Source organism: Tenebrio molitor, chromosome 8 (assembly GCF_963966145.1).
Source record: "Tenebrio molitor chromosome 8, icTenMoli1.1, whole genome shotgun sequence".
NCBI classification, from domain to species: Eukaryota; Metazoa; Arthropoda; class Insecta; order Coleoptera; family Tenebrionidae; genus Tenebrio; species Tenebrio molitor.
In genome coordinates, this window is record NC_091053.1 from 6,683,780 (window position 1) to 6,705,390 (window position 21,611).

Consider the following 21,611-nt stretch of genomic DNA (forward strand, 5'->3'; position numbering starts at 1 on the left):
TCTTCCATCTGCAGATCACGTTCTCCCAGATCTCTCTGTAACATTAATCCAACAAAACAAGTCCTGTAACAACCTCGACGAAACCAGGAAACAGACATTCCTCGATACAAAATAAAATAAATATTTGGCTGCTATCAGCCGGATAAGAACAAACAAAAATAGAACAAATTGTACGTTCAGTGACCCTCCATGTCTGTATACTTCTGTGATGGTGACGTTCCGCGTCTGTTAAATCTGTGGTTCTTCTGATTAGTGATTACCCATAACCACCCATACCTAACGACCTAACCTCAAGGCTCAAGCTGTCAAAACAACTTTTTGAATAGAATCTGTGGCCAAAATGAAAACGACGAACACAAACACCGTCAATGTGGATAATTACCGTAAATTAGTGAAAACGTACCTCGACCTGGTAAGACAGCCAGTTTGAAATTCTAACCTCAAAATTTCAAATTTTCAGCACGCATACCAAGCGGCGTTGTTTTGGGCCGATAAAGTCGTAGCTTTGACTTCGAGCCCTCGTGATGTATACTGGTTGGCCCAATGTATGTTTTTGTTGAAGCAATACCACAGAGCGTCGCATTTGCTGCGTTCTCGAAACCTGGACAAGAATTATGTTCTCTGTAATTGTTTAACGGTCAAATGTCTCCTGGAGGCGAACGAGCCCAACGAGGCTTTACAAGTGATGAATTCGATCGATCTCGATTTGCTGATACACGGCACCAGCGTCCAAGCCTCGTATCCGTCGAGTGTGGAGTCGCTTTTGTTCGATGACACCCCAAAAAATGTTTGTATGGCGGTTTTTTAAACACGGCGAATTGAACGGTGTAATTTTAGCAAGTTTTTTCCAATGTATTATTGTTGAAAGGGAAAGTTCTAGAAAGTATGGACAACAGAGGCCTCGCGGCGGAATGTTACAAGCAAGCGTTACAACATGATGTATATTGTTACGAAGCATTCGACGCGCTCATTAAGTACCAGATGCTCACAGCGAGTGAAGGTAAATTAAATTTTGTGCGGAGCAACGAGTATACCGCGAGATTTTCAGAGCAAGATCTGTTGAATTCTCTGCCAGTGATGCAACAATGCAACAGCGAAGAAGCCGAAATTTTACTGGCGCTGTACGAAAGCAAGTTAAAAAAGTATCACACGCCCTCTGCTGGTAGGATAACGGAAAACAAAATGGTGGCAGAACTGATCTCTGTCAGCATACCGTCGTTGCCTAACACGCCAGTGGTGACCCCTACGTCGATTAGTACGCCTAATGTAGCAAGAAATAACGACAAAAATCTGATAAAAAGCGAGATGAAAGTGGAACAAATGCACGTTGAAGGGGCTGTTGACAAGACCACGTTGTCCAAGTTGAGAGACAGTTTAGACATGCAGGTTGCCGAAGCCGAACGACGTTATTATAATTGTGACTACCAACAGTGTAGCGAACTGACTGAAGCCATTTTGAAAGAGGATCCGTACCATAGTGGTTGCTTACCGGTTCACATCTCCTGTCAAGTGGAGCTGAAGCTTAGCAACAGTAAGTAATGAGTAGGCTTTGACACAACTGTCAGTTTTGACGTTTGTGACATCCTCGACTGTCATTTTTTAGAGTTGTTCTCGCTGGCGCACAATTTGGTGGACCTCTACCCTAACTTGGCCATTTCGTGGTTCGCCGTGGGCTGTTACTATTATATAATCGGGAAAAGCGACTACGCCAGACGGTACCTCGCCAAAGCCACCTGTCTGGATCGGCTGTTCGGTCCAGCATGGCTGGCCTACGGTCACTCGTTCGCGATCGAAAACGAGCACGACCAAGCCATGGCTGCCTACTTCAAAGCGTCACAACTGATGAAGGGTTGCCACTTACCCCTCCTTTACATCGGCTTAGAGTGCGGCCTCACGAACAACATCCGACTCGCAGAGAAGTTCTTTAAACAAGCCCAAAACATAGCTCCAGACGATCCGTTCGTCATGCACGAAATGGGGGTCATAGCGTTCCAGAACATGAAGTGGGTAGGAAGACGCGACCGTCGAATCCAAACTAAAAACTTTGATTTGTAGCTTCAAAGCCGCCGAAAAACACTTCAGAGACGCTCTAGCCCGCGTCAAGAAAATCAAATCGGATTTGATACCGAAACGGTGGGAGTCTCTCTTGAATAACTTGGGACACACGTGCAGAAAACTGAAAAAGTACGACGAAGCCTTGGAGTTCCACCACCAAGCGCTGCTGTTGTCGCCACAGTCTGCCAGCACGTATTCCGCCATCGCCTTCAATCACGCTCTCGTGGGACACACGGAAGAGGCCGTGGATTGGTTCCACAAAGCTCTGGGCTTGAGGAACGACGATTCGTTCTGCACGACCATGTTGAATTACGTCATCGAACAATTGACTGAAGAAAAACCTCCCTACCCGGGTACGTTGTACGAGATTGACGTCCTTTTTTTCTATTAAAAGGTGCCATTGTAGATGCCCCGGATTACATCCCCAAGTTTGATATTGAAACGAAAGTCGATGCGTCCCAGAGTCTCAATGAGAGGTCCCCGTCAATGGGCCCCAGCGAGATGAGCATGAGTATAGAAGTCGATATGGCGGATGCGAGTGGGATGATCAGAGAGTGAAAATAATCTATTTATATTTTTGTAATGCAGTTATGTAGAATAAAATCTTGTTTTGTTGCGCGACCGGCATCCTGAATTATAAAAACAAATTAAATATGATGTGACATGTCAAGATGCGTAAGTGACAGGTAAGGGTAATCTTGTAGTTTACGTCGCCCAAACTGTGCATCGCTTCGCGCACCATGCTAAATGTGTACAGCGTTGCCAGACTTATTTATTTGTATCGAATAAGAGAAAATTCACAATGAAGATCACGTGACGGTGATTTTAATTATACAATTATACTCTGTGCACGAGCCCCTCTACCACCCATTGTTTCGAAACAAAGTTAAAAAAAGCACACTAAACGAGGGAAACACATCAATTAATAAACGTATAGGAGTCGTACACATCCAACTAAAAGACGCCCTCATTTCTAATTGACATCTGGCAACAATGCAGAGTTTATGGGGCTGCGCGTATGAGATGCGCAGTTTGGGCGACGTAAACTACAAGATTACCCAGGTAAGTTTTGCATTGGTCTAAAATAAATGGTTTAGTTTTGTGTTAATGTGGAAATTTAAAAAAAGAAGTTAATTTTTATGTATTATGTTTGAGTCAGTACGGTCCTGTCCTGTACGCTCATTACGGGAGCTACCAACCTAACCAACTGAAATTCACTAGAAATCTAGGGATTTTTGATTCGCGGGTGACATTTCGGTTCAATTTGACATTGACGTTTATTAGCGAGTCAACTAGTGAGCTCATTGGAAGGTGTGTGCCGAGAAATAAATATATTCCCGTGAAGAAATGGAAACCTACGATGTGATTGTGAATCAGCCGGTTGTGATAGATAATGTACGTAACAATACTGTCAAAAAACGTATCTTAACTGTCATTTTATCACACAGGGATCTGGGGTTATCAAAGCGGGTTTTGCGGGCGATCAGATTCCGAAATGTAGATTCCCAAATTAGTGAGTGTTCACGTAACAACACGTGCAATTAAAATCGCCACCGTTTCAGCATCGGCAGGCCGAAACATATCCGAGTGATGGCAGGAGCGCTGGAGGGCGACGTCTTCATAGGTCCCAAAGCGGAGGAACACCGTGGACTGCTCGCGATAAAATACCCGATGGAACACGGAATCGTCACGGACTGGAACGACATGGAGAAAATCTGGACCTACATCTACAGCAAGGACCAATTGTCGATTTTTTCAGAAGAACATCCTGTACTTTTAACAGAAGCGCCTTTAAATCCGCGACCTAACAGAGAGAAGGCCGCGGAAATCTTGTTCGAATCGTTCAATGTCCCCGCCTTGTTTATTTCCATGCAAGCTGTACTTAGTTTGTAAGTTTGATGTTTTCACAACAGGTGGCACATTTGTTTTAGTCCTTCGCGACTTAACGCGTGGTGGGTCCACTAACTTGTGAATTTCCCCCCACAGATACTCCACTGGTCGGACTACGGGCGTAGTTCTGGATGCAGGTGATGGAGTGACCCACGCAGTGCCTATCTACGAGGGCTTCGCCATGCCACACAGTATTATGCGCGTCGACATCGCCGGCAGAGACGTCTCCCGCTACTTGAGGTTGTTGTTGCGCAAGGAGGGCATCAATTTCCGGACGACGGCCGAATTCGAGACGGTCCGGACCATCAAAGAGAAGGCCTGCTACTTGGCCAACAACCCTCTGAAAGAGGAATCGGTCGACACCGAACACATAAACTACACCCTGCCCGACGGCAACGTGATCCAGATCGGGCCGGCGCGGTTCAGGGCCCCCGAAGTTCTCTTCAGGCCGGACCTGATCGGCGAGGAGTGCGAAGGACTCCACGAGGTCCTCGTCTACTCCATACAGAAGTCGGACCTCGATCTCAGGAAGGTTCTCTTCAAGAACATCGTCCTGTCGGGGGGCTCGACCCTGTTCAAGGGCTTCGGCGATCGGCTCCTCTCCGAAATCAAGAAGCTTTCGCCGAAAGACGTGCAAATTAAAATATCGGCCCCGCAGGAGAGGCTCTACTCGACGTGGATCGGAGGCTCCATCTTGGCCTCGTTGGACACTTTCAAGAAAATGGTCGTGTCGAAGAGGGAGTTCGACGAGGAGGGGCAGAGGGCGGTACATAGGAAAACGTTTTAGAACGGTTTTAGTTGTGTTCGGCTTTTATGTCAAACTTTTACAGTCTTTTGTTTACAATTTTATACTTATGGTTCTCCAAGCTTGATATGTCACAAACAAAAGATATAATTCGTTAATTTATAATTATTATAATATTTAATACGAAATATATATATTTAAGCTTTACATAGTGGTCAACATTCGTCTCTCTTTTATAAATATTTTTTTAAGACTAATTGAGCACACTAGTACTAAAAATAATGCAGCTTTAACACTGGTTTCCTTTTTTTATAATAAATTATTTCTTTGTAAGTGAAATCTTTTAAATGCGAGTCCAACGCGAACTCATCCACGCTGTCTCAGTTATTACTGCAGCGCCCTCGCCGCCATTTTGAAACACTACTATCGACGTTAATTCCGCCAACGTCGCTTACAACATTTCTCACGTGACAAGATTTACAAATTCGACTTGGCCAAGTCCTGTACGTGGATTTATTGTCACAAATACCGTCAACATACAACGCGCCAACGTTTAAATTTATCCAAACCTACCAAGGACGTTCGCTATCGACATTTCCTAATTTTTAGACGTCACAAATGTACTAACTTACTACTAAATTAGAAGCGCACAACATACGAAATACGACAGAGATGTCGTTTCAGTTCAATTACACTAGAGTACGTTCGAAACGAGACGAACGTGGGCGGGGCTAACTTACGGTTGCCACATCCTCCGACCCAATCGCTACGCTTTGTGGTTGATTTTTTTATGCGAATTGAGATTGCCCGTAGTGGTGAAGCCCTTGCCGCACTCCGTACACACGTACGGTTTTTCCCCGGTGTGCGTCCTCGTGTGTATCGTGAGGTGAATCTTTTTTGAAAAAACTTTGCCACAAACCTGACACATGAACGGTTTCTCTCCGGTGTGCTTCCTCATGTGAATCTTCAACACTCGCGGATGCACAAACGTCATCTCGCACAGGTCGCAGTGGTGCCGTTTTTCGTCACGATGGGCGCTGTTCATGTGCGTCGACAGGTTGCTTCGCGTCGAGTAGGTTTTGCCGCATTTGCTGCACACGTACGGTCTTTCACCTAAAATTTCTAAAATGATGATTCAAGTTGATGGTTTTGCCGTGAATCCACCTGAATGGACCCGGATGTGCACGTTCAGGTTGTATTTTTTGGCGAAAGCTTTCATGCAAACTTTGCACTTGAACGGTTTATCGGTAGGGGGCGCGTGAGTCAGCATGTGGTGGTCGAGTCCTGAGGAACAATTGAACGTTTTGCCGCACACCGTGCATAAATAATTCCTCTCTTTCTCCTGTCGCAAATCTAATTCTTCTGGACTGGGTTCTAGCAGGACCGGAGTGTCAAAACTGATGTTTTCCAAAAACACTGGAGGTTGCATCGCGTCGATTTCAGTCTTGCGAATATCACTAAAAACTTCACGAGGAAAACTCATCATTTCTCCCAAGTACAGGTACTCACCTTCAAACGAACAAACATCGCACAGATTTGATTCGTTGTTAAACACATACTTTGAACACTTGGAAAAGCCTAAATTTGAATTCAAGCACAACTTAACCTCCTGTAGACTGTAAACGAGAGTCGCAAGATCCGTTATTGTTTCAATTCTGGAAGACACGTTCGGCACTTGCACGAGTTCGTCGTTTAAAGATACAGAAGTTTTAATTGTACAGTTCTCAGCTGATAACACAACTCCTTTATCAATGCTGATTTTATCAAAACACACGCTCACATGCAAAACTGCTATAAATTCTTGTTTCGGGTCGATGTGGACTGCCCACAGAGTCGAGGGCAGGACCAGCAAGTGTAAATTTTTAATAAAATTTGAAATTTCGGTGGCACACATTTCGGATTGAGGTTATGTCAATGTTTCGTAAACACAGCACGCACACTTGTAAACAAGAGCGAATCGAATTATGACAGTCAACGTTTTGACAGCAAAAAATAAAAAAAATCAAAATTCAAGCCACATTTCGATCTCCAATGCTTTAGAAATGTCTTAATTCCATTTCGTAAGGTATAAATTTACTTTATTGCGTAAAATTGTGATTTGCAAATTAAATTGTGACAGTAGTAATTTGTAGGTTATGGACACGTCAGTTCTTCAAGTCATTCCACCAAAGTAAAAATGGATATAACAATTTTATTTAAAGCTTGCGTAAAAACCGTAAGGACAACCAACAAAGCTCTGGGAGTTAGAGATTCCAAATCCACCCTCCTGCGTTCTAGCTCGAAAGATGCCAACCTGGCCACTGCCAAAGAGGTAGTGAAGCAAATTTCACACCTCCAACGCTTCCTGCTGGAAAACAAAGCCGCGTATTTAAACGTACTCAATTATTTGTCGACCAACAAAACCATGACTGAGGTCGATAGAGAACAAATTGATAGCACAGCTGAGAAAATTGTGACCGCTTGCACTTCCCTCATCAGCGAGTACAAACAAGAAATTGCCCGAGTGAGAAAAACCAAGCAACGGGAGGAGCACTACAGCAACGTGATCGAGTCGTTGGAGCGTTACTTAAAAACCGTCAGTAAGATTTACACCGAAGCGAAAGCGATCAGAGTAAAACGAGTGATCGAGACTCACAAGGTGGCCAAACTGGAGACTGTGGGTAAGGGCAGCTTGGAAGGCGAAGCTAAACCTGCAGCGCTACCGAGTCCCACGACTCCTTCCGTCAACATTGAAGAACAACTATCTGTGGAGGAAATGCAGATGTTCGAGTCCGAGAACGAAATGCTTTTCAACGAGCTGAACTCAACGTCCGAGGAGGTGAAACAGATGGAGAGCAAAGTGGTACACATCGCAGAATTGCAGGAATTGTTCACCGAGAAAGTGTTGCAACAAGAGCAAGACATTGAACGCATCTCTAACAACGTCGTCGGTGCGACTACCAATATGAAAGATGCCAACGAGCAGATACGGCAAGCTATTCAAAGGAACGCAGGATTGAGGGTATGGGTGTTGTTTTTCTTGTTAGTAATGTCGTTTTCCTTACTGTTCTTGGATTGGTATAACGATTAAATAAATGAATTATACAGAAAAAATAAATTTATTTTTATAATAAAAAACAAAAGCATATATATTTTTTTTGTATAACTTGGTAATAAAGAAAATTTCTCTTAATATAACATTAAACATACTTTGTTGACTAGTAGAAGCATAACATCCACACCTGGATGGGCCAAGCTGTCAAACAGCCACGTGACGAAACTCTGTCAAATCTTGTTACTCTTGACAGTCAAAGTCAGAAAATAAGTAGTTAGTCAGCTGTCAAACCACCATTCCTAATTTCCCAATTTGAAAAACAATCATTTGGCACCAGGTTAACAAATAACGTGTCTTAGTTGGCGGTGATTTTGACAGATCTCAGCATTACCGACCTCCGACAGCTTAACAGATCCGGGTGCTAAGTCTAATAACATAAAACAATTCTCTTGATACTGTACAAATACTATTTAAGTGAAAAATCACATTAGCAAAATACTTAAACGTAGGCGCAAATATAATGTCCTCATCGTGATAAAAACAACGAACTTCCGTTTGTATGTATATTCCTCTCCTTGAAAACGTAACGTGTGCTAAAAATTCTAACAGATTCCATTTTTGAAAGATTTGTTTTAAAGAAAGCGTCAAAACCCCCCGGAATTCCAGCCGGGGGTCCCCGTATTTCACAGATTGATCGTGTCGAGATCCTGTATGGGCGCTCTCGCGTTGCTGCTGTTACTCTCCTGCGAGTGCGGCGCCGTCGTTTTGCCGGCCGCCGCCGTGGTGCTGCTGCCTCCCGAGTTGATGCTCAACTTGGCCTTGATGGTCGGCAGGCTGAAATCCGAATTCGGGAGCTTCTTCATGATCTTGCCCGACGTGATCAGCCTGCCAAAGCCCTCCTGGTGGGCGAACGCGTAACCGGACCGGATCGACCGGCGCGCCCTTCTCGCCGACGGCGTCCTCAGCACGTCCTGGCTGTGTCTGGAGCGCACCTGGGCCAGCCGCTGCTTCAACCTGACACGGTCCGACAGGGTGGGGGCCACGTCCACGAAGTAGAACCGCCACGCCAGCACCGGCATTATCGAGATCGTCACGCACAGGACCGTCGTGAACCAGAACTTCACTTCCGACATGGCCTTGGTCAGCGAACCGACGTACGGACCTCCTATCACGTAGTTGTAAAAGTAGTCCATTATGAAGTAGAAGGTGAGCGAGCCCCAGATCATGATGTGGTTGAACACCGTCCAGTAGAACGTGTCCAATGCGATCTGGGCGGTGTTCACGATCACCAGGATCGCCGCCGCCACGCTGCAGAACAGCATGTAGTCGGAGAGGCCTTGCCCGTTCGGGCTGACGGCGTCGTAGTAGGTGCCTGTCAACGGAAACAAACATCAGGCGGTGGTTACGGACACGTATCACAACAAAAGGAAGAATGGCTGCCAAGGTCATAAACATCATATCGACAGAACATGAAGCACATGAATATTTGATGGGGAAAAAAAGAGAACGCAATGATGGAGCTTACCGAACGGAATGAAGAACAGCACTATCGAAACGAAGCAACCTTGAATGGCGCTCCGAAAAAATTCCTTCTTGTTGAAGAACAAGTTGTAGTGTCCCGGCCTGTAGAGCTTCGGATATAAAATGGAATTTTTATCGTTGACATCTTGATCGAAAATGCCGACGGCGAGGACGGGTAACGACGTGTAGAACAGATTATATACCGATATATACATTGGATCGAAAACGGTCTGGAACCGTCAACAACAAAATGAACGACTGCACACAAAACTCTCTTTTCACCTCTCTCACCTGGGCGCTGAATCCGCAGAAAAACGCATACCAGAAATGGCACAGAGTGAAAGCGAAATTCTTGTTGAAGAAATACCGAAGAAAGCTACACATCCTGTAGTACGACCACCGGCCGTGTACCAGGAGCAGTCGTTCCAAAAACCTGAACTGGGCTATGGAATAATCCGACGCCAGAACCGCTTGCATCCCCTCCTGACCTGAGATGCCGACTCCGATGTGGGCGGCTGCGAAATATACAATTCACGATCGCTTCTACGACGGCGCACTCACTCTCGCTCACCTTTTATCATCGAAACGTCGTTGGCGCCGTCACCGATGGCCAAGGTGACGGCGTGCCGATTCTTCTTGATCAGTTCGACGACCAGCGCCTTCTGTAGAGGAGTCACGCGACAACAGATCACCGATTTGCACTGCATCACCACCTCCAGGAAGAGCCGTTCGAGCTGGGGGTGGAGGCAGTGCACTAGGGAGTGGCCGTTGATTATTATGGCAAAGCCGGCCGACGTTTCTTCCACGGTGGTGTCTTCCAGAGAACCTCCGTGGTACTCCAGTTCGGTGCTGGAAACGTTCCTACGTTACGGTAAACGATCTGGTGCCAAAAATGGCGGATTTTCTTGTTTTTCTTAGACGAATTTGGGCGTCGAACGACTGACACAAGCTTCACCGGAAGTGATCAACAGTAATATTGATTTGTCAATGCGTCAATTGTTACAATTTTAAGCTCCAGAACAAAAACTATTCTTGATCTTGTTGAGTGGTCGATGCGATCAAGCAAGCCCGTTATGTTCAGTAATTTCAGTAAACTTTTCAAAACATTTGAGAATTGCTTCTTTAGTTTATATTTTCAATACTTGACGAGGAATTTTCTTATTTATTTTAAAATCAAACTTAATCAAATTCACAATCTTGAGTCGACGCAGTTTAATGTCAAGTGCAAATCAAGACTACCAACACACTTTCCATGGGAAATTTCAAAAATGCCTAAATTCAACTTGACGGCTGAAAATTTCCCTAAGACCACTCACGAAGATGAAGAAGAGAATGTATCAGTCGGACACAAAAGACAAAGAAGAATTGAGACAGTTTCAATACTACTCGTGTTTTTCATCAATTTTGTATTAATTTCACTTTTAAATGTGTTAAACGTCGCTGTGGCAGCAACCATTTCCATTTTTATTTTTTTGCCGCCCAAATTGGTCAAATCGTCGCGAGAAAACCCCGGGTCGACAAAACCTTATCGAACCGCACAAAACAGCAATCTTTCTTCATTTTCGTTTACATTTTGACAATTAAGAAGCCACTCGACGTTCCGAGTAGAAAAAAAAAACTCCACCAAAAACAGACATTTCCGAAATGGGGCATGCAGTGACTTCGAGCAGTTCGGTGAAAGCATAGCGATATGATTCGAGAGAGTCACGTGACAACTATAACCCACCCCGTGCTCAAGAATGGAAAAGAAAAATTGCTGTTAGTTTTGATGAGTTCATGTATCTAACCGATAACTAGAATGGAACAAATCTGGTTGTCAACATTCGACAACTACAACTATTTGGTTAGCTTAAGTAGATAAGTGCTACCAATGATAACGCACTTACTTGCTTAAAAAACAAAAGCGAACGCTGTATTAGAGAGCAGGTAGATTAATATTGTACAACACGAAACTAATAAGAAAACTAATTTCTCTTGTCACCATAACTATTCTAAAAACTCCGAGTTAGTCGACTTAGAGTGATGATGATTAAAATACAACCAATTGCCGACAGGGTGATGCTAATAAAAAATATAAATTAAACAAGAGTTAGAAGAGGAGACGACAACAAAAATATAATTGTAATAAAGAACCTTCACGTTTCTTTTTTTCTACCTTGCTCTCGTATTCTCACATCTTTCAATGTCATCATCCCACCTGAATGTGACGACACTGACTGCAGGTGGCGCACTGACTTGCTGTTGTTGCTGAGGTGGCGTCGACGTGCCGGTCGAGTGTTCCGTACCGTCCATTCTCCCGTTGGAGGTTCCCAACTGGATGCCCGCCGGACTCTGCGGCTGGAATGTGTTCACGATCTTGATGTTGTCCTTGAACTTGAGCAGCTGCTGTTGGACCTCGTCGTAAGAGGCGGCGTCCACGATGAACACGTCCACCAGTTCGTCGGTGAGCAGCTGGCACGAGTAGCCGATGTTGATCGCGGTTTCTGAGGAAACGAAACGTCAACGCGGAACAATTCCTTGAGTCGCTCCTCACCTTGCTTGTCGCCGGTGAGCACCCAGATCTTGATCCCGGCCAGTATTAGATTGGCGATGGTCTGCGGCACGCCGTCCTGGAGTTTATCCTCGATGGCGGTCACGCCGATCAGGACCATGTCGCGCTCGATCTCCTCGTAGATGGCGTCGAGACGCTCGTCTCGACCGTCGAGGGAGATGGCCGCCTCCTGATGGCGCTGCTTCCAGTTGTTGAAGAAGTCCTCGTCGAGGTCGCGCGACGCCAGGCACAGCGTTCGGAGACCTTCGCCGGCGAATTTCTGCAAGACGTTTGTTTCTAATCACTCTTATCTACTATTTTATATACCCACGTTCAGGTGCTCCTGCGTCCTGTGCTTGGTCTGGTCGCTGCCGCTTTCCAACCTCTCGTAGATGACGTTGTCGGCGCCCTTGCAGTACAGTCTCAACAGGCCGTCCCTCCTCAAGATCACCGACATCCGCTTCCGCACGTTGTTGAAGTCCAGGATGCACAACAGCTCGTACACCTCCTTCTGCCCCATCACCTCGATGGTGATGCTGTTCGGTGTCCTCTCCATGAAGACGAAGCCGAAGTTCCTGGCGGCGGAGACGAGCGCCGCCTCGTCCGGCGACTGCGCCTGGTACTCGAGCTTGCCGTCCTTGTTCTCGGACATGACGGTGTGGCACAGGGCCAACAGGCGAAAAAAATTGAAAACGTCCGGGTCGCGTCTTCTCACCGCATCCAACAGGTTCTTGTCGAAGAAGCGGAACTCCGGCTCGTAATTCGGGTTGAAGGAAAAATCGAGCGACTCGGTGTCTTCGGTCACTTCGATCACTTCTCCCGTTCTAGAGTCGATGACATCGCCGTAGGCGTTGCCCATTATCGAACACTTGTTGAACGTCATTATGTTCTGGGTGAGGGTGCCAGTCTTGTCCGAGAAGACGTACTCTATCTGGCCGAGCTCCTCGTTGAGCGTCGTCGTTCGGGCCTTCGCGTTCGTCTTGTCGTAGTACATCTGGTCGTCCCAGTTTATCAAGAAGCTCTGAACGAATCGGATCACTTCGACGGAGACGTACAACGAGATCGGCACCACCGTGTTCAGGACGATGGCGTACGAGAAGAACACCAACAGAGCTATGATGGTGGCGCCACCTAACGGCTCCGAAGGCACTAGCGTGTCCCACGGCAGGAAGTCTTTGAAGTATTGTCCGACCAGGGACTCCCAGATACCACATGCCACCATGCAGAAAAGGCACATGGACAATAAAAAAAATACTATCTGCGAACATGAAATAATATTATTATTGGTAATTTCGATTGAATTGAACTCACCCCTATAATTAAGAAGTTAAGAAGTCTATCTATACTAGTGCGTTTGAACTTGCTCTTGCCACTATTTTGCATCAGTTTTGTGTCCTTGCCGGCGAAGATGACGACGCCGTAACACCACTGCGTGTTGCGTAAGACGCATCCCCTCAGGATGATCTTGTCGTTGTCCAACGAGAATGCCTTGTTCTTCCACGTGAGGGTGCCTTCGAACTTGTTCAGGAGATTGTTGGGAGTCTCGCAGACGATCTCACCGTCGAATTCGCTCAGGAGGACGTCGTCTTGGCCCATTACGGCCGTCTCCATCAGACATTGGCGACATTTGAGGTTCGTCTCACTAAAAAAATTTTTTTCAATAAAATATTCGGGGTTTCTACAAATAGACATGTTTTAAAAGTTCATTTAGGCAAAGATTTCTGCACCACCAATTGCCAACCTGGAAAAAAGTTTACCAACTGAATCTTCACTAAATTAGAAGACACGAAGTGACAACACTCGAACACTTTTCAAAGGTTGGCAGCTATGCACAGAAATGTCACAAGCACACTTTGAGATCAGTTGTGACCAAATTACGTTATTACTAATAATACATTTTCGCTCACTATTCCTAAATTATAACATCTAAAACAAAAAGAGAACTAACAACGTGACTCCATTGTATAGAAAATTTCGGCTACAGCTCAGTTTCACTTATTTCAACGTTGCCGTACTTCCACAATCCGTCAAAACCGAAATTCTCATGGATATTTTTCTGAAACGGTGTTGTGCAGATCGATCAAAATTTGCAAAAACTTTTGGTTATGCAAAAATTAACTGTACAAAAAATTTGAAAAAAACTGCTACCATTTCTTCAATATTTCTTTCGATATTACATACATTCAACAAAATTATGTTTCCCATAGGAACACGTGTAAAATTAAAATCGCAACGGCTCGGCGAGTTCAATTGAGATTTTTTGTTGTTCGACACTGTCAGAATTAGAGAATTTTCTCCTAATATGTGAACGAATTTTGATAAATGTCACCACTTGTCAAAACGAATGTCAAGCTAATTTTAAAGATTTTAAGCGATTTTGAGCCTTTAAGGGCTCGTCGAATAAAAAAAAACGTTGTATTCAACTCGTTCGTGCGTCAATTGGACTTTTTTGGCGCTCGTGGGCCTTTAAAACGCTCGTTTGAAATTCCGAAACGAGCCGCGTAGCGGCGAGTTGAAGAACAAATGAGTGCTTGAAGGACTTTCTGCAAGGAATCTTTTATACATACTATTTTTTCTACCGGGCCATTATACATAAATTATTGTCCCATCGCAGCTGGCGTTGAAAACCCACACAAATTTGGGATGTGAAGCTGGCTTCGCAACGTTAGACAAACTAGTAGACAAATTTACACTACCGCCAGCAGCGCTACCTATCGGCGATGCTAGGCTCACTCATGTTATAAAGCTTGTGGCACATTCAACTACGTCACCAACGCCTACTGCGATGAGACAATCATTTATAATGACCCCGTATTTTGCCGTTTATACCATTTTATAAATTAAAAAAAAAAATTAATGTACGTAATTCTGCCGTGGTTGGTGACTTTTTTACAGGTGTCCCCAAACAGAAGACGAGTCCATTATTTATCGGAAAATTTTAATTATCCGTGCAGCAAATTAAATGGTTGTTAATAGGCTACAAAATGGCCTAATAAATTCAAGTATAGCCCCATGGACTTCAAGGGTAAACTGTCAAAAAAAAATTTTTCAAATGGGATTAATATATTTTTTAGTAATTCTGATAGATTTTTATTCTGAAAACAACAATGTATCACAAGTATACACTTAAATACCAAAAATTCACAAAAAAAAACTGTAAAGTCCATTCAAAAATCAAAAAACCACCAACGTCGCATTTTCCTCGATAATTACTATCGGCAACGCTGTGTGGTGTAAAATTTGGTGAAAATTGTAATTTTGAGGTTAAGTGTTTATTAAGTGTCTTGTTTTTCTGGGCATGTTTAAGTAAAAATAATAAGAATGAATACACGAAACATGCTGAACAATAATTAATCAATTTGAACGAAATTCAATTATTTTGAATCAAATAAATGTCATAATTTACAGTTACCAACATAGTATGAAAAAATAACTACCCAGGGTTTTTAAAATTTTACCAACCTAAAGCAACAGGTGGTGGTTTTTGATTTTTGAATGGAGTTTATGTTCCATTGTGCCCTAAACATTGGCGGCATATCTGAGCAATCCCACATGTTATCATTTGTCATTTGTTTTTACAGCTACCTTAATTTGGTTGTTACATTGTAACGCAATGCATTTTGATAGCTTTTCGCTTGGTGCTCGTCATTTGTTTCAAAAGTTAGTGTTATTTTTTTTATGTGAAGTTATACTTGTGATACATTTACTACGTTTCCATGAGGAACCGAAAGCGATTTGAAAACGGTATTGGTATTAAATACGATATATAAACGCCGTCAAAAACGTATTGAAATCGTTTTAACATTCAAGGTCGATACGGCAAATCCTGGGATCGTATCGAGATCGAGACTGAAAATTTATCATGTAAACGCTTGTAGTCATGCAGACCAAGCACACCTAAATACTCTTGACATATGACTTTTCCGAGACTTAACGACCTAACCATAATTGACACTATCGGCAGATGAATAAAATATTTGTAAACAGAATTCAAATCGATTCGACTACGTATTGAAACTACTCATATGTACACTTTCGTACTCAATACCAATGCCGTTTCCAAATCGCTTTCGGTTCCTCATGGAAACGTAGTAATTGTTGTTTTCAGAATTACTAAACAAAAGTATGTAATCCCATTTGAAAAAAAAATATTTTGACAGTTTAGTCTTGAATCCCTTGGACCTATACGTGAATTTATTAAGCCGTTTTGTAGCCTATTAACAATCATTTAATTTGGTGTATACATAATTAAATTCCTCCGATAAATAAGGGAGCTATGGACTTGTCTTTTATTTGGGGGACACCCTGTATGTGGCATAATTTTAGCCAGCTGTGAAAAAAATTAATTTAAAACGACAGATTTTTTTTTCGCCTTTGATGTTTAAAAATGAATGCTGAAGAAAGTTTCATCACTAACGCCGCCACAAATTAGGCAAATTGCACAAAAGACGTTAGAAAATTTACTGCCAGAGAAGTCCAAATCCCAGAATGAAAATTAAACGTTTTGTTCATTGTTATTTATTAATTTGCTTTGTTCTCTGCGAGCTTTATTTTTTGACGTCTGTCAGTTGACACTTCACGCTACCAACATCAATACAGTAAATTTTACTAGTCTATTGTAATACGCCAACGACCTATTAGCTGCTTTCCAAGTGGGAGTAATTTACTCCGAACAGTTCTACGCCGAACTGTTCATTGGTTTGTGCCGCTTGGAACGCTGAATTTACTCCTGCACTGTACACTGTCATTAGTGTCATCTGAGTCCGATTCCCGCCGTATATTTGACATTTCTTAACATCCCCACCACAAAAAAACTCCGAGTACCAAAATTTAGGTAGGTACTTCAGGGGGCAGGGGAAGGGTATAACGGAGTAGTTCTGGAGTAGTTCCACAAATTACATGGAACACTTGTTGTACTCCTGGAGTAGTTCGGAACTACTCGCGTAGATACCTGGAAAGCAGCTATTAAAGCACTCAAATGACGTCATTTGGGTGCTAGAATAGACTTATTCTAAACGCAAAATAGAAAAACTACTATTTATAGTCCAATTTTTACCCTTTTGCGATGACGTCATTGTCTAGTAACTTTACGTATGTTTGAGCTAGGATCAGAAACAAATTTGAATTGATCATAAATAACTATAAAGGTGTCAAATTTGTTGACAATTGCTTCGAAAGGTTATGTTTGTAATCAATGTAATAAGTGAAAGAAATTAAAAATTGTCAAATTGACAGGAGCATAAAATAACCTCAAAGTGACCATCAATAAATAAACGTGCCTTTTTTTTGTTTTTTTTTCTGTTTCTGTCGTTTCAATAAAGGGAAAGCGAGGAAGGAAATCGTGACGTCACCTCAAAAGGGTAAAAATTGGACTGTAGCACATGAGAACAATGAACGATTTTGTAGTATAGTTTGTCCAGCGAGAGATTGATTGACATAAAAATCACTAAATTCTACGTAGAGAAAGCAGTGCCTAGCGCACGTAAAATTTGAAATATATCCTTCAAGCAGTAACATCTTTGCCCTGAAATTATATTATAGTGCATTTTCTTGTGTTGGGTTGCAAGCCTACAGTTTAAAATCTCCCAATTTCTCGCTGGACGAAGTATAGGTATTTTTTTTAGATAGGTCCGATACAGTTGGTTGTAAAAAAAGAAACCAGAAATTAAAATTTTCCTAATATAAATTTGGTTTTGCCCATTTGTCAATTAATTAATTAATTGTTTACTTGACAATACCTATCAAACTATTTTTAAATGTCATTGAATTTTGACCGTCATTCTAACCTTTGTCTTTTTGTCAATTTGTATTTTGGCTTTTAAAAAATTATTGCAATGCTTCATTTCAAGGAAGTAGATAGGGCGAGAATAGCCGCCTAGATATGTACTTTGAAAGCGGTAGGAAAATTGCAGATTTGGCCGCAGAATTTGGATTTACAAAAAGTAGAAAAGCAGAATAATGCGAATTTAAAAAACGTAGGAATATGAGAGAAGCATTTAACGAAAGGGGGATTTTGGTCGACCAAAAGCGACAGACGAAGATCAAGATAGACAAACAATCAACTTTTTGCGACAGAATCCAATTAATACTGCTGCAAACGCAATTAATGAGACTCACTTTCCTGCGTGTAGATCAACAGCGTTTTGTCGTATTGCTGGATCAGACTTGGGGAAATATTATGAGGCTAGAAAGCCTTTTCTCACCAATTTTCACAAAGAACAATAAGTTGGTTTTGCCCTTCACTTTTTTCAGGAGGAAGATTTTTGGAATAATGTAGTGTTTTTGTTCGAAAAGACGTTTAAATCCTGTTATGATAGTAGGATTAAAGTACAAGGTCATTCACGAGTAATAATGAGCTTAACGAAATTTGTAATTCAACCAACATTACATTTGAACCGATAATGTGGATTTAAAAAATATATTTTAATTTAACAGGAGTAAAAGATAGTCAACGTGCCCAACATACATTTCTCACATTTAATCAAAATCAGTTGTATGGGGGACCTGTATTGCTGGTTGCATCACAAATGTTGTTAGGCTCATTATTATATACTCGTGAATCACCCTGTATATAGGCCCAGAAACACACGTTCCGAAGAAAGATATACTCAAGATAACTCTTCTGGTCGTTTTTCGTTAATGTCGGGGCTTGGATCAGTGCGCAAGGGCCGGGCGTATTGTATGGTAGAAAAAAGATTCAACGCAAATACTTAAATACCGTTCACGTTGTTTTGGCATAATAGGAGGCCATGATTTATTTTTTTAACGTTGGACAGCCTGTTTGATTTCCGTCACTGAAGTGCCTGAGATGCCGACCTATGAAAATGAACATAACGTGTTGCTGAATTTCCCGCGATGCCCGAGTATTCCTCTATTGCAAAATAGTAAAACTGATAACAATGCACTAGACATTGACGCTATTTATAACCTCAAACTTAGAAAAACACTACCTAATTCAACAGACAGCTTTACTACCAAATTAAACGCAAAATTTCCATGGCCTCCCCATTATGCCTAAACAACGTAAATGCTGTTTACATAAGGATCCTTGAGGAAGTTATCGAAGTCTTTCCTCACAATGACGTTATTTTCCAACATGATAACTGCACGGCCCTTGCACAGAACCGGCCAAGAGCAGATATTATAAATGTTTTACCATGGCCTTCCAGAAGCCCAGACAATTAACCCTATTGAAAATGTATGGGGATTAATTATGTATTAACAAAAACATACGCCGGGTAATATTCGTCCTCAATAATTTAACATTTGAATACTGCAGAGACTTAATTGCTTCTGTACCTAGAGGCGTTTACATTCAATGATGGGAAAAAACGGGGCTACGACAAAGTGTTAGTAAAGCTGTTTGTTTTTTGTTGTTGTTTATAATGATTTTACTAATGAAATACGTGTTATTACTTTTATTTATTTTGTACATTTAGGCTAAAGAACCAGTAACGTTTTTTTCTACGCTGGCTGTAAATCGACGACGTGAATTTAATTCTAATTCAACTTCGTTCCTTTTTTTTGCAACCAACTGTACATCCTTAATTAGGAACGATTGGTAAAAAAATATAACACAAATATTTGAAAAATATTGACAATTAATAATGATTATTATTATCATCAGTTTGCGAATTTGGGCGGCGGTCAGAACGCAAAAAGACCAATCGCCACCACTCTAGTGTAGGGGCGATTGCCCGAAAAACACTCGGGTTCCCGACGGCCGTCTTTTTGCTCTATCAAATCGGATTATCAATTTTATCTACTTTGCGTGGACCGCCGCCGGCGCCGTTCCGTCCAAGTCGGTGACCCTTCCGTCGCTTACCCGTCGAGTTCCGACGTTTCAATGTAACACAACCCGTTGGGTTCGCTGGTGGTCAACAGGAGGACGTCTGCGGCGATGAACTGATTATTGTCCATGCGTATGACATCGCCGACCTGCACCGCCGACCACCTTTCCTGGACAAGTTTGCCCTTGCGCACCGCTCGCGACTTCCTGTTGTTGACTTGGGAGTCGGAAATGTGACGTTGCTGTAAAAAAAACACACCACTAAACTCGCGAAACGCGCCACCCCCCCGTACACTCACGATATCGTCGTAAGCATCCTTGATGGCAGTGAGTCCCAGCACCCCTATCAGGGGTAACGCTGTGGTGACGGGCGTCAAACTGCTGATGGCAGGTATCAGCTGCAACACGAGAAGGCACAAAAAGTAGAAGTTAGCCAGGCGCTGGAACTGCTCGAATAAGTTCAAGGGCAGGAACGTCAATATCGAATACTTTGAGGTCTTGATGTAGTTGCTCTGAAAGAGACGAAACGTGACGGCCACCGTTGCGGGATGAGTTTTCTTAAGACTTACCGCGTAGCGGAATTGCGAATTGAACTGTCTGTCGTTTGCATGGATTCTCCTTTGGTTATCTGCAAAAAAAAAATACGAGACATTAGGTTGGGGCAGGATTAGGTCTCAAAGGGTGCGGCGCCCCTGGCTTTGCACTAACTGACGACAGCCTCCAACCATTCTGTACAAGGCCCCGTAACTGTGTTCTACCGGAACGACTCCGTAAAAACTGCCACAAGAAAAGTGTTTTCCTTATAATTTTTTTTTAATTCAAATTACGCAACAAATTTTTTGATGGAAGTAATTTCGAGGCTCTGCCCAACAGCGGAAACATTCTTTCGCAATTGAAAGTGTTCACAATTTTGTCTTAAAATACCGTAACATGTCGAAAAACTGCTGTTCATTGTTTATGAAAAATTAAGAAATTGCTGGATTCCAACAAATGGTTAAATAAAATGCCATCAAATTAAACTCTTTAGTGTTATTTGTTTAAAATTCACATTCCGAAGCCAAAAACTGACAATTCAAAGTCTTCGGAGCATGATTTCTTCAATAAAAGTCGTTCGACAACTAAGCAGGTTTCGCAAATTATGATTATTATTATTATTGTTGTTACTGTACATTCCACGAACACAGGGGAAAGCTTCTCATTTTCGGAGGATTAAAGAAGTTCTGCCGATGACGACAAATACAAGTCTAGACATTTTTTCTTTTCACAGTAACTACATTTTGAAGAAATTCCATTTGGAGAAAATGCAGTTTGCCAGAAAATTCTGACATAAAATGAATCAAACGTTAACAAAGTGTAATAAACCGGGTTCTACGCTAAGAGAAAGTTCAAAAGTTTCAGATAAAATGTTTAAAATCGTTGTCATTGAATAGTTAACAAATAGGGGAAAATTTCCTGCAGATTTAATTAAATGCTATTATGGACACAGTTCCTCTTCGTAAAGTACCAACTGATCAAGGAATTCAGTGCAACAATGTCCTTTGAAGACATATCCAGAATCCAGCCAGAGCAGTCCTAACGAAGTGGTTATGGAGGAAAGCATCAATATTGTGTATAAAGTACATAGAATCTGTGGACGAATGAAGTATCAACCAATTGTTCTTTTTCTAAAAGCCATAATTTGCCAAGAATTAAATTAGTGAAATTAAGGTGTTATTGAACATGATAATTCTTTGCAATGTGTTTGTCAAAAAGAAATCGATGAAATTGTACAGAAAAGCCAGTTAAACACTATAAACATTTTTCAACGCAGAACAAAGTAGAGTAGTAGATTATGATACACGTGTGTTATAAGATGTTATATTATCGCACGAGTTGTTTGAGGAAAGGAACAATACGAAGTGATCGAAAAGAAAACAAACCAGAGTGGGCGTTGTAAATTATCGGTCACGTCGTAGCACGTAGCGGAATCCTACGCAAATAAGTAAGGGTTCAATGGATGGGCGCAGACAATTTGTTGCCTCAAATGCTACTTTATAGTAAATCATAC

The 21,611-nt window shown here is 42.3% G+C and overlaps 5 protein-coding genes across 12 annotated transcripts in view; 3 read left to right on the forward strand and 2 right to left on the reverse strand.

Annotated features, from left to right (window-relative positions):
• The first annotated feature begins 122 nt into the window (after positions 1-122).
• On the forward strand, positions 123-2,676 carry Cdc16 (cell division cycle protein 16). The gene is made up of 7 exons (XM_069056885.1): positions 123-412; positions 461-787; positions 838-1,000; positions 1,049-1,531; positions 1,604-2,003; positions 2,056-2,408; positions 2,462-2,676. The coding sequence occupies exons 1-7, from the start codon at positions 341-343 to the stop codon at positions 2,611-2,613; spliced, it is 1,950 nt and encodes a 649-aa protein (XP_068912986.1). The 5' UTR covers positions 123-340; the 3' UTR covers positions 2,614-2,676.
• A 613-nt stretch (positions 2,677-3,289) lies between these two features.
• Positions 3,290-4,897, forward strand: Arp1 (Actin-related protein 1). Its single transcript, XM_069056895.1, has 4 exons — positions 3,290-3,450; positions 3,504-3,568; positions 3,618-3,944; positions 4,042-4,897. Exons 1-4 carry the CDS (start codon positions 3,403-3,405, stop codon positions 4,730-4,732), a joined length of 1,131 nt encoding a protein of 376 aa, XP_068912996.1. The 5' UTR covers positions 3,290-3,402; the 3' UTR covers positions 4,733-4,897.
• On the reverse strand, positions 4,738-6,584 carry LOC138137480 (zinc finger protein 32-like). The gene is made up of 3 exons (XM_069056899.1): positions 6,200-6,584; positions 5,855-6,154; positions 4,738-5,803 (listed from the first exon to the last, which is right to left on the reverse strand). The coding sequence occupies exons 1-3, from the start codon at positions 6,582-6,584 to the stop codon at positions 5,457-5,459; spliced, it is 1,032 nt and encodes a 343-aa protein (XP_068913000.1). The 3' UTR covers positions 4,738-5,456.
• A 32-nt stretch (positions 6,585-6,616) lies between these two features.
• Syx18 (syntaxin 18) lies at positions 6,617-10,235 on the forward strand. Of its 2 annotated transcripts, none has more exons than XM_069056904.1 (2): positions 6,617-6,755; positions 6,823-10,235. In XM_069056904.1, the coding sequence occupies exon 2, from the start codon at positions 6,867-6,869 to the stop codon at positions 7,758-7,760; it is 894 nt and encodes a 297-aa protein (XP_068913005.1). In that variant the 5' UTR covers positions 6,617-6,755; positions 6,823-6,866; the 3' UTR covers positions 7,761-10,235. The 2 variants fall into 2 exon arrangements, with proteins under 2 accessions (XP_068913005.1, XP_068913006.1); XM_069056905.1 differs by having other exon boundaries at positions 6,621-6,755; positions 6,813-10,235.
• ATP8B (ATPase phospholipid transporting 8B) overlaps positions 7,770-21,611 on the reverse strand; it is a 58,728-nt gene continuing 44,886 nt past the window's right edge. For 3 of the 7 annotated variants that reach the window (XM_069056877.1, XM_069056878.1, XM_069056872.1), the window contains 11 exons: positions 20,134-20,192; positions 19,864-20,076; positions 19,601-19,806; positions 13,087-13,417; positions 12,107-13,033; positions 11,779-12,055; positions 11,401-11,728; positions 9,817-10,106; positions 9,537-9,760; positions 9,250-9,475; positions 7,770-9,096 (listed from right to left, as the gene is read on the reverse strand). In XM_069056877.1, coding sequence (XP_068912978.1) covers positions 8,408-9,096; positions 9,250-9,475; positions 9,537-9,760; positions 9,817-10,106; positions 11,401-11,728; positions 11,779-12,055; positions 12,107-13,033; positions 13,087-13,417; positions 19,601-19,806; positions 19,864-20,076; positions 20,134-20,192 — 3,770 coding nt within the window. In that variant the 3' untranslated portion in view covers positions 7,770-8,407. Of the gene's footprint in view, positions 9,097-9,249; positions 9,476-9,536; positions 9,761-9,816; positions 10,107-11,400; positions 11,729-11,778; positions 12,056-12,106; positions 13,034-13,086; positions 13,418-19,600; positions 19,807-19,863; positions 20,077-20,133; positions 20,193-21,611 lie in introns of those variants that run through there. The other 4 variants (XM_069056875.1, XM_069056874.1, XM_069056876.1 and 1 more) reach the window with 4 other exon arrangements.